Raw genomic sequence first — 12,815 nt, 5'->3', positions numbered from 1 at the left:
ACTTGAAAATCACATGTTTGCTTGAAAAGTTTGCAAAGGTTTTCGTGTCATTTGTTTGCATATTTCTTTTGTTCATTTGCAGGAATTTTAGATGTTATTTCAGAATTTCAGAAAACTTCTATTTCTTCAAAAACACTTACACTTTTCAAAAAACACAAGTTTGGTTCGGTGTACTCGGATGAACTCAAGACGATTCTTTTTTAGTGAATCGGCATCATACAGTACAATCAATGCAGTCCAAACGATTCCCAAACAACTCTTTTGAGGGGAGTCTTTTTACTGAATCAAACGCATACGGCTTGCTGTGCCATGTTATGCTACGCTCTTCCAAATTTCAGAAGTACTTTGTTAATTGAACCATTGAAGAATCAGAATCATTAAGAAAAATCAGGCTCAGAAATGTATGACATGCCACCTCCACATTCACACGGTCTCTATAGTAACTGTGTTTACCGCAGTAAACAGAGTAATTACCTCTTTGACTTCCATTTGCTGCAAAATTATTCGTACTAACAAAAAGTAGTGTCTGCACATGTTTTACCAAACTCTGTGCTTTAAATCAGACAAAACTTAATTGTTACATTTGAAAGAGACGCAAAATCGCTGTCTGAGCGCTGGAGCTCAACATGCCAAATATGTTGCACATGAGCCAATATTTACCTTAAACTAGCAATTAGTAGAGAGATGCACATTCCGCAGGCGTAGGGTAACCGCTTGATTAATGCTGGGAGGAATCGAGACGGATAGTAAATGCTACAGACAGATGGGGTCTAGTCTGCACTTGTTTCACTCGCGTTTGAAACAATGTTTGTTATTTCAAGAATACCAACACCATAGTGATGAAGATTTCTCAAGACTGAGGTGAGAAACTGGGGAGATGTCTTGGGGACTAGACTCATCGGACAATCCACGTTTTCGTTCTATTTCAGGGACACAGTGGGAGTAATTGTTGTAGCACTGGAAAAATTTGTAAACAGATGGAAAACAACATTTATCAACAAAGGTTTTGTTACTAAAAAAGAAGTCCAATACACATTCACAGTGGACGAGCTCCTCTGCCTGTCTAAACTGTTAACCCCTTGAGAGTGTTATTTATAACAAAAATAAAATTGTACGTATATACACCATACCGGTTAAAATAAAGTTAAAGATGTTAAAGTATTAAGTACTAAGTGTCTATTTTAATATACTTTAAAATGTAATTTATTTTGATGGCGAAGCCGAATTGTTTGCAGTCAATACGGCAGTCTTTGTGATGTGATCCTTGACAAAGAATTGTAATATGCTGATTTGATGCACGTTTTTTATTATTATGACTGTTGAAAACAATTGTGCTGCTGCTTAATATTGTTGTGGGCACCTTTACTGCCACTTTTGATACTTTTTATGCATCTTTACTTAATAAAAAAAAGAAAAGAAAAACCTGACTGGCCCCAACATTTTGATTTTTTTTATATTTGTGTGTGTGTGTGTATAGAGAGAGAGAAATCTTTTTTCGGACAGGAAAGCTAATACAAATGAGCTACATCTGACAGCTATAGGTCACTGAAATACATGAAGGCACAAAACCACAACTAGACATCTAGAAGAAGAAGAATATCCCTTGTGAAACATCTCAAACATCACACAATAAGTTAAAACTGTGGAGCCATTTTAATGCATGTGACATTTCCCCACCGAGCCCGGGTTATCTGACTCTGGTGTGAAGAAATACTTGTTGAGAACTACGACATCCTACCTTCAATATTGTCTTTAAGTCGGTGTGGCATAGTCGTAAAAGGCTTACTTACTTAACCGAAAAATCTGAACCTTGCAAAGGATGACTCATGACCTATCACTTCTGCAAGGTACGTAAACTCAGACTTACTCTTTGGTTATTGACATTTTGGAATTCTAACAGCCCAGCTTGGGAAAAAAATCCTTGTTGTTTATAGGAAAATCAAGGACGGACACACATTTCAGCAGAAGAGCACAAATACACGCAACAGGATGGGCCTCTCTCCATCAGTTTACCCCCACCCCGTGTGTCAGAGGGTCTAGCCGGTCTGGAGAACAGATGTCAAGTCTCCTTCCATCTCCTTTGCTACCAACACAGCAATGTGCTGCTCCAAGAAAACATCTGTCTAAGCATTGACCATCAGCAAAAGGGGCCCCACGAATTGGCTCATCCGCCCTTTGAAACTCGCAAGACCGTGTGCCACTCTAACTGCAGAGGTATTCTGAGCCCTGCCAGATTCCTCTCTCTCCGTTTTACTTCTTGCTCAACAGCCCTAAATGAGATCATTTTGAAGCGGTACTGAGATGTGAATTGTACGACGCTCTGCATACCACCTTTTCATCGGTGCAGATTTGTATGCTTAATCAGAAAGGAGACAGTCCAAACAAACATCTTTCAAAGTTCAAGTGTTCTTGAAAAAAGACGCAAACCCCTTTGAGCCACGCAATACGCAAGTTCGGGACAAGAGCTACAGCATTTGTCGCACTTTTTTGATGTGGGCTCTCAGACGACCCATGAAGAACAAACAAATGCAAATCGGGACACACCTCACCCCCCCCTCCGTCCTCACATTCCTGAAAGTGTGAAATTCGGAGGAGGTAAAGAAAGCTTCATATTGTTGCATCACCTTTCAACTCAGAATATACAATAAGTTCATTAGCACTGTAATCAATCAAACTAAGGCAAAGCTTATAGGACTTTACAAACTCTGACCCATTAATCACTTTTAATTAGTGCTTTAAATTGAATTAATCACTCTTAAATTACTCAAGTATTCGCATTAATTATATAGAGATGTGCAGAGTTTGAGGATCTAATTACAAATGATCTTGCAGTATTTATTAATGTCTGCTCAAAATTGCATTAATTTTTTGTAAAGAGTGTCCTCCGTAGAGAGCAAAATAAAAAATTATGCTGAATAGTTTCAAAATAAAAATGTATGATTTTGAAAAAGCGGGTCAAGATACAAATGTATTCATTTATTTAACATTAATGTTTATAGTAATAATAGTTTATGTTATGCCATCTAAAATGTTGGACTGCAAAATATTGATCTCTTCATCTTTTCCTCATCTACTGTATTCACAGATAAAGACATTTGGTACGTGTTCTGCTGATGAGTGCGCTGGAGTATTGGCGCATGAAGGGTTAAATCGGTGGGGAGGGGAGGTGACAGCAAACCAAAAGAAGAGGGGGATATAAAAACACCAAAGGCTTCGTGGGCACGAGTCTGACTGTGTTTGTGCTGGGCTAAAGACACACAACGACAGAAGGGAACACACACGGACACACGCTAGACCCGAGCGGTGGTGTCGTGTCTTGTTTGACAGCGCGCTTTTACGCAGAAGGTGTGTGTGGATACTCTTGCGCAAGAGCGGCTCGTACACCCTCCTGAGGACAGAGCTCAGATGAGTTAGTCAGAGGAGGAACTTTGGGTCTTCATCACACGGAAGATGGGCTCATAGTGAACTGCGCTTCATCCTTGAAGACACAGTGGCATTTGGAGAGGATGACAGCACTTTGCGCAATGCACCGGAGCGCGGCAACGTATCCAAAGTTTTATATTAGACGTGAAGGACAGACCACGAGGATTTGAAGTGGTTTGAACTGGAGACTTTGCCGTTTTGTTTTATTTTTCTTTTTAAAGATAAAGAAGAATGCTGCAGGTCCTCACAATTGCGTGCTTCTGCCAATGTGCCTGATTTACCTGCGCCCAAGTAAAACTCCAGTATTTCCTCAATGAAGAAGTAAAACTTATTACCTCGACGTACAATCTACTTTTGCATTTTTTACTGATGCTCAATGGAATGGTACACAGCTTTGGATTTTTGTGGGACTTACTTTTTTGCTTTTTAAAGGTAGTTCACGTTCTTTTTGGAAATCGGGATTATACCATTTTTGAGATAAGGAGCTATAGAACCCTCATTCATCTGATCGGTTTTCAAACGTGGAGTGATTGGGCTTCTTTGAGATCATTTCTAGCCAGTTACTCTTTTTCCCGTGAGTATTGCTCTTTTGGACCCCGAGGTGGCTCCGCAGTGGTGTGGCGGCTCCTCGTCCGCGGCGGATCCGGAGATCGGAGTGTCTGCAGCGGCAGGAGGCGGCAGCGGAAGCCCGGCAGCAGCAGCGGCGGCGGCGGCGGCGCAGGGTCCTAAGAGTGCTCGAGTGAAGAGGATGGTGCGGCTGGCGGCGGAGCTGCTGTTGCTGTTGGGACTACTTCTTCTGACGTTACACATCACGGTGTTGAGGAGCAGCCCGCTACAGCACGGAAATGACACTGTAAGCTTGGAGCAGGTTGCGGAGGTGAGTTTCATTAAAAACGCGTCCAGATCTATTTTTCCCCCCAAAAGTGTATTTTAATTTATTTTTGCTTCAAGAAAATTAATTGTTGAATCCTTAAGACTTTTTAATTATCACATTAATATTAATGTTTATTTTACCATATATATATATATATATATATATATATATATATATATATATATATATATATATATATATTTTATTTATTTTATTTTTTTATTCTAATTTTTTCAAGAAGAAAAAGGAAAACACTGATATAGAACAAAACATATTTTGTTGTCATTAAGAATATATTTAATTTCACTCTGGGTTGACTTAAGACTTTATCTTGACCTTTTATTTATTTATTGTGTATGTGCATTTCAGTAAGTACAAATATTGTTTCGGCATCTCTGCATAGATAGATATGATTAGAAATTAGAATATGCATACATGTGATGGTAAAACAACCATAGCATCATTATTATTTGTAATGCTGCATGGATTCATACACTGTTTTGTATCTAGTCTTGACATAGTATCCAAACTGAATTGGGGTTCAGCCGGGGTCAGAGATGTTCTCTTTCTCTCTAGTTGACTAGCTGCAGGCTATCGTTTATCACCACTGGTTCATCAGTGTCACTCAAGCATCCTCTTAATATGTTCTTACTTCAAACCGTGCATTTGCCAAGCTTAAAAAACGGGAAAGCCAAATATAGACTGTGTGTTCAACACATTGCACAACATTAACATACAGCAGGGTGACTTTCAGGGCTACAGGACACATTCTCAGTTTAGACTGTCCTTTAGTGCTGTTAGCCGAGATTAGACCTGGCTTTAATGAGTCTGTGCAGATTTCAGCTAAAAGTGTTCTGCCATCTGTTTACGGAGCAAGTGCAATGCTCCCAGAGACCGGACCAAGGGGTCAAGAAGGGTTTGAGATCAACAGGGCTTTGTTGGGAGCATTAAAAACCCAGCGGCTGGCTTTTTGATGTATTTTTAGCATGACACCGAGATGCCTTTGTCAGTCTGCAAACGTTGGCATAACACCATGATGAATGTGTGTTCATCCAGTATGGTGGGTCTTTTGTAGAGGAATAGCAGCAGCGATGTGATTCAGGTGAACAGTTAAAAATCTCCTTTATCATGTAGCTCTCCAACAGCTGTTTTACTTTTCAGAGGCTGAGAGCTAAAAGTTTGTATTTCAGCAGTCTGTTACTGGTTTTACTGCAGTCAGTGGCTGCTAAAGGAAGCGAATGAATCCCGAGTGAGTCTTTACAGTTTAGCCCTGGAGGTCAAGTCTGCGGTTTTGTACGAAGAGTCTTGGGACAGAACTCACTTTTCTGGGAACACGTTTATGACATACACTGCTGTTGGAAATATGTCTGGAATGTACATAGAATGTGTCAAACGTAACCAGGTTTGAGGAGAGTTAGGGGCAGCGGTGTGGGTCGGTTGGTGATGTTTGGTTAAGCCGGACTAGCAGTTTCTGATCTTGAAGATGCAGTAAGAAAACCACCAGCACCTGTAAACCTTTAAGCATAAACATCATCAACTATTAAAAATTTTTTCTCTCTTTTTTCGATTTAATCTAGATTCACTATGTAATTAAAATAGGGTTAGGTAATTGTCCAGCCTCCCAAAAGAAGTTTATTTCCTCAGATAATGTCAGAAAAACAAATATTTTACTACTTGATATAGGTGCTGCATTGAAAAGCCTTTTGCACTTTGTGTTTAGCTTTCGCTTCCTGTCCAGTCTCCTGGGAAGACCCCCTGAGAGGCTTCTAATTGAATTGCTGTCATGCTCCTTAAGCAAAGGGAATGAGGAGGAAGCAGGAGGTGGAAGTAGTCAAAAATGTGACAGGGGCGTCTGTATGCCACCCTTGTGTCTGTTAGAATGGTGTGTTTAATGTCAGTGTAGGTATTTATAGAAACTGTAAAGCGTACAATACATATCAAATGGTTGCTCATTTAGACCAAATGAACGAATGATATATTATATAGCTTATATTTTCAGTTGGACGATAGTCTTATTTAAAGCTATGTTCAACTTGCAAAGTTCAATAGCCTTGTGTAAGTGGAAAGATTGATTGACGGGTGATTAGGTGGTCCTTCAATGTTACGTACATTTTTTGTCTATGTCTATTTTCTGTCAAAACATGACAATATTACATCAGTGATGCAGACTTGAAACAGCCCTTCATGCATTGCTGTCGTGCTATTAAATACCTAATAGTATGCTGTTCGTTATTTAACGCTCATGTAGCTTTACTGTAGTTTAACCAATTTAACAACTGGAAAACAACTGTTTCAAAGTTTGCCAAAACTCTTGGGCAATGTTTGTTCCCCTTTACCTGAAGCGAAATGCATTCTACACTACGGCTTTACACAGCACTCAGTCAGTCAAACAAAATGGCTTGAGTGAAAAAGAGGGAGGAGAGAGAGACAAAAGATTGATGGTGCCCTTTGATCTTATTGTCTAGCTCAGTATGCATGATTACAAGCTACTTATAGCTGTCCAATTGTGGAGTAATTGCCCCCTCTGTGTGTATGTGACAGCGAACACATGCCTTGGCAGTCTTAAGGGAAAACAATTACAACCCTCTTTGACAGGGAAAACCGTATTGTGTTTTTTTTTGTTCATCCAGCAAAGCTCACAATAATTTTGCAATATGGGCTCCGTTTTATATCTATTTCTAGAGTAGAACAGTGTAGGACTGCAGCCAGAACTCCTCTCTTGAGGAAAGACAGAAGCCAGGCTTCAACATCCCTTCAAAATAACTAAAGAACATTTTTAAAGCATAAAACAGGCAGCAGTTTTGCTTTCATACTCTGTTGAGACAGGTGGCTGCTCATATGAAACATAACAGAGGTCATGGGGTCAGTGTTATCTGTTTTTCAGCTGTTTTTCAGCCAATTGTAAAGAATAGTTCATACAATAATTTAAATCTGTCATGATATACTGTTGTAGAGTAACAAAAAATATATATATATATATATATATATATATATATATATATATAGTATGGACACAATAAATTGATTCGATGATGTGATGTTATCACAAAAATAAGTTACAATTTAAAAATAATGACGTTACTATTGCATATTTATTTAGCCTTAGCAAGCATAAAACACTTATTTCAAAATATTAAAATCTTCCAACGTGTGGATATTTCCTAAAATATTTTCAGTTAAAGGTATTTTATTACTGAATTCAAGACTGGGTGGAAGACAGAAATGATTTTAAAAAATAATGATTATAACGAAACAATGAATTTAATTTATCCAATCCCTTTAAGTGACCTGGTCAGATTTTGTTTAGTAATCTTATTCATGAGACTTCTTTGTGAACTGTCCCTAGGCATGCTTTCAATGGTGGACCATTGTCTCAGGATTCCCAGAAGTCTCTGGGGTGTGTGTTTATATTATGGGGTGATAAGGAGCAATGTAGCACCTGTGGGTAATTAGGCCATTTGAGGTGAGATTGAGTGAGTGGAGCTGCTAATGTCTCTAATCTTTCTCAGTGTAAACAAACAGTTCTGGGCCGAGCTGGATAAAACCAGTATTTGTTTCCCTTGATCTTTGACTTTAAGGTCTCCTTCGTGAACATATGGCTGTTTAATGGAGTGTTAAAGACGTCTAGGTTGCAATCGCACCTTTCAGGTGGAAAGACAAAGATGATGATGTTTGGGGTTGCCTTTTCGTGGCATTTCTGATCACAGTCAAAGTTTAATGAACAGATGTGATGAACAATCTCTCCTGGAGGAACCGGATTAGAACATTGTGGATGGCTTGTCTACCAGCACCAACCAGGTTGGCCACAACGGTCTACAAGGTCAAAACGTAGCTGATTTTATCAGACAGCCAGAACAACTAATGATCATTGATGACTAGCTGGGGAACACCATTCCATCCTGTCACTCATTGGGCACTCCTGCTTCAGACTTAAATTGTGTAAATAGACCCTAAGCCACTTTTAACCACTCTCATCTGTATGCCGTTTTTTTTCTTGGTGGGAAGTTACACAGTGTAAATATACTTCTACACTGAGTCTAACATCAACTGTGGAATGTCTCCCAAGGTTTGGGTGGAAACAGGCTGATAATTGAGATGAATTTCTGAATTTGTGACATAGAGTCAGGAACTGTATACAGAGGGATGATTCACTCGGAGCGGTTTGCTTTAGCATTTATCATTCTCCAGAATAATTCACTCAGAACAACTAATCTAATACTTTCCACGATTTCTTTTATTGTTTCATGCAGAATAATGTCAATGCAGAAAGCAGCTCCTCTGTTCAGTTGGGGCCGGGTGACAGAAAGTCCAGAGTGCCTCATATTTCAGCGTCCCAGCCGTGGGTTCAGAGTCACGGGACAGGGGGCAGCCTGCAGAGAGACGGACCTGGAGCTTTTCTGCTGGACCTGCAGAACTTCCCTGATCTTTCCAAAGCTGATATAAATGGGCAGAATCCCAACATTCAGGTAGGAAGATGCTCAGAATCGTTTTTTAACAAATCACTCATTAATGTCCCATATAATGCTGATTAGTCACCGTGTTATTTTAATTTGACCTCGAAAAAAGACAAAATACAGTAAAAACAGTACAATTGTGAAATATTATTGAAATTTTAAATTAATAAATTTATTTTCATATATTTTAAAATGTCAATGTTAAAAACATTACACAAGTCTTCTCTGTCACGTGATCATTTAAAAATCATTCTATTATTATGCTTATGTGCTCAAGAAACACATTATTATTATTATCAATGTTGGAAATATTTGCGGCATAATGGTATGTAATACTTCAGCAAAGAAGCATTAAGCAGAATGACTTTTTCCACAACTGCTTTTAACATTAATAGTTGAGCACAATCGATAGAAAAAAGTTTTAAATAAGAATATTAATTTCTTAAGATTCATGTGACACTGAATATTGCTATGAAATTTGCTTTTGTTTTAAAGCAATTTTAGATATTTTTCCAAAAATATATATATATTTTAGACGCACACATATATATATACACACACACATATATACATATATATATATATATATATATATATATATATATATATATATATATATATATATATATATATATATATACATTACTTAAAAAAATATTAAATCACAAATTTGATCTAGTTTTTAAGTATGTTAAGATGTTTGTATTAGACAACGATTAAGAATTTTCTTTTTTTGCTGTGCACGAACACAAAGACTTTTAAAGGAGATATGGCTGACCAAGCACATAAAGTAAAATCTTGGCAAACAGAAAGTGGCAGAAAGCCTTGATGCACATCAGCACTTCTTTTCAAAAAGGGAGCCTTTTGGTCCTCCCGCTTTCTCTCTCTCTCTCACACACACACACACACACACACACACACACACACACACACACACACACACACACACACACACACCCTTTAACATGCACCTAGCTTAGTTTTAGAAACCACACACACCTGTACAGCACAGGCTGCCAACTAATCCACCACGTGCTCCGTCCACATCAGAAGGAAAAATATGTGAATTCTGAAGAAAGGATAAAGTGTATCGATGTCTTAAGATGGCAGTGAATGTGTGTGTGTGTGTGTGTGTGAGGCTCGGGCGGGGGTGTGTGGGCATGGGTATCTTTGATCCAAAGCATCATCTGGCTTTCATGGTCTTAAGGAGGCTGAGAGGCCCTTTGAACTTGATGTTTAGGTGGAGAGAGCGAGAGAAAGAGAGGCTAGAGAGGGGAAGCCCACCCCTTGCCCCAATCTGGGAGGCACATGTGTTACTGGTGGGGTGTTTGAGTGGGGTGGGCTGGGGGGTGTCACTGCAGAATGGCAGCGTCTCAGAACGAGTCACGGAGCATGACCATGACCTAAGCCAAAGTCCATCTGGACCTCCACAAGATCACACTACCCCTTACTGTTTGATGTTCCACAAAAACCCTCTCTCAGTACAACAAACACCCTTGATCTGTATGATTATTCTCAACATGTGCAAGTAAACAAATTAGATACGCAATAAAAGGGACCGATGCAGACTGCAGTGTTTGATTTAGTTTTATAGCACAGCATGAAATTACTGTTTTGAAATGTTTCTTACAAAAGGAAATTGTTGGAGGCGTGATGTATGAAATGGTACTACTATCATACTGTATGTCATGTTAATAAATAAGAATATATAGCTTGTTTATTATATAATTGATATAATAAAAAATACATTTATTTGTATTTAAATAATTTGAATTAATATTTAAGCACTTGAACAGTAAGTGTGCATTTGAACAAAATGTATATATAAATTATATATTTACTATATTTGTAATAAAATTAATGAAAATTGTATCAAACATATCAAAAAAGAAAATATTAATATTTAGAATGTTTTTCAATTTAAAATATTTTTCAAAATTTTATTATATTAAAAAGCTGAATTTTCACAAGCTGTCAATGTCATGCATTCCTTCAGAAATCATTCTCTAATATGATAATTTTGTGCTCAAGATGTATTATCAATATTGAAAACAATTGCGCTGCATAATATTTGTGCAAAATATGACATTTTACTGCTCATTTTAAACACTTTGCTTCCTTGCTGAATAATAATTTATAATAATAAATTTATATTTAATAAAATGTATAAAAAATTATTAAAAATGAATTAAATCCTTATCCTCGAGGTTGAGCAATTACTACTGATGTTTGCCTTAGTAAACAGTATACTAATATCCTTTAAAATCTTTAGGTTACCATAGAAGTGGTGGACAGCCTTGAAGGTTCGGAGCCAGAGAAGGGAATACGCAAAGAAAACAAGCCTGGCTGGGCAGCTCCTAACTGGAGGAACTGGTGGCAGCGTTCGTCTTCCTCGTCCTCATCCTCATCTTCCGTGTCCACCCCGAAGGGTCCCGACGAACAGGATTACCCCTACGAGAGCAACACAGAGGACAGCAACTTCCTCAAACCGCTCGGGGACTGGGAGCGAAGAGCGTCTGCTGGCACAGGAAGCAGATCCCAGACCGAATACGGTACGCTGCAGATAAGCGTGTGTTATGGAGTTATTGTTTTTAATGAAGGGCTCTGCAAAACATAAATGTAGCTCCGCTGTGAGGCGATGGAATCTGTAATTTGCACATCAGATGATTTACACTGTCACTATAACAAGGACAGCGCTTCTTAAAGAGTCTGTGATTGTAGATTGCTTCCTGTAGGAGAGAGATTCCTGTGTGGCAGGGTCTGTCTCCGTGACAAAAAACACTCCTGAACATCAAAGCAGGAGAGAGAGAATCCAGAGCATCTGTTCCTCCGCTCTAATAGTTCTCTCTGTCTCTTTTGGTAAAGTGGAGTTAAACGAGTGAATGTGCGTTGCTGTCAGAGACTGCACTTCCTGTCAAACGCATTCTTACCCTGTCACCACTTGCCTAAACCCTTTTGCTCTAGAGGAACTATCTTTGATCAATGTGTTAAGGTAATACCATATCGAAGTTAAAAATTCTCCTTATAAATTTTCTTCATGACTAACACACGGTCTGTTGTGGCCGTGACTCATTCCTGAGGGTTTGCCGTATCTGCTTTTGATTGGCTTATTCGTTTCCATTAGCGGTGTGTGGGGAACTGTGGCTCGTGTGGGTTTCAGACATGTTGTTGCCTGTGAGTTGGCCCGCACTCGACTGTGATCATGCAGCTTGACGGCGCTGAAAGTAATGTTGTCTTTTTAAGACCAAAGGTCTTTGTTTTTCTCTCATCAGGGGCAGAGGATATATATTGTGGTTGCTTGCTTGGTTTGTGTGTGTGTGTGTGTGTACACTACCAGAAAAGTTTGAAATTATGTAATGACCAAAAGAAATGTTAAACAAATCAAAACTTCCTTATAATTTAGCTTTTTCAAAGTATCCACTCTTGGTTTGGCTGCTTTTCTTTCATTATCTGAAAAATATGTATTATAAAATTGTAAATTATTTTCAAAACAAAACAATATTAACATTTCTTTACAAAACTGGCATTAACATAATATATTTTATAAATAATAAACCTTTTTTTTTCATTTGAAAAACATTTTTGTAAATAATTTTTCTATCCACAGTTTTTGTATTTCAGAGCATTTATTATACTGATGATGATGATAATTTTGTAAAGAACTTCCAAGAGACAGACAATTTATATATTGGAGAGCATAAACTTTTTTTATTAGATGAATAATTATAATAATAATAATAATAATAATAATAATATAAAAAAATGTCCTAGCTGCAATTCATATAATTTTAAAGTATAAACTTAGTAGATTAATAATAATAAATAATAATAATAAACAAAATAATAATGTTAAACAAACAAACTTAAGTAAATCAATGCTGAAATTTTAATAATAACAATTACAGAAAAAAACAGAAAATCTTTGGTTAGTGTCATATTAATCCAGCAAGAGCAGATGTTTTTTGTGTCCAGCAGACCAACTGTAAACGCCCATTGTAAGGATATAAAACAGTACTGAAGGCCATAAAATCATGGGAATGTCAGAACATTTTAGAATACTCCAC

The 12,815-nt window shown here is 37.8% G+C and overlaps 1 protein-coding gene across 1 annotated transcript in view; it reads left to right on the top strand.

The window, feature by feature from the left end:
- The first annotated feature begins 1,862 nt into the window (after positions 1-1,862).
- The window catches only part of ism1 (isthmin 1), a 13,015-nt gene continuing 2,062 nt past the window's right edge, over positions 1,863-12,815 (top strand). The window contains exons 1-4 of the mRNA XM_043255068.1: positions 1,863-2,595; positions 3,086-4,300; positions 8,548-8,763; positions 11,024-11,303. Coding sequence (XP_043111003.1) covers positions 4,172-4,300; positions 8,548-8,763; positions 11,024-11,303 — 625 coding nt within the window. The 5' untranslated portion in view covers positions 1,863-2,595; positions 3,086-4,171. The remainder of the gene's footprint in view (positions 2,596-3,085; positions 4,301-8,547; positions 8,764-11,023; positions 11,304-12,815) is intronic.

The sequence above is a fragment of the Puntigrus tetrazona genome, chromosome 13, assembly GCF_018831695.1.
Source record: "Puntigrus tetrazona isolate hp1 chromosome 13, ASM1883169v1, whole genome shotgun sequence".
Lineage (NCBI taxonomy): Eukaryota > Metazoa > Chordata > Actinopteri > Cypriniformes > Cyprinidae > Puntigrus > Puntigrus tetrazona.
The sequence above is the reverse complement of the archived record's forward strand: the minus strand, read 5'-3'. Positions and strand labels throughout refer to the sequence as shown.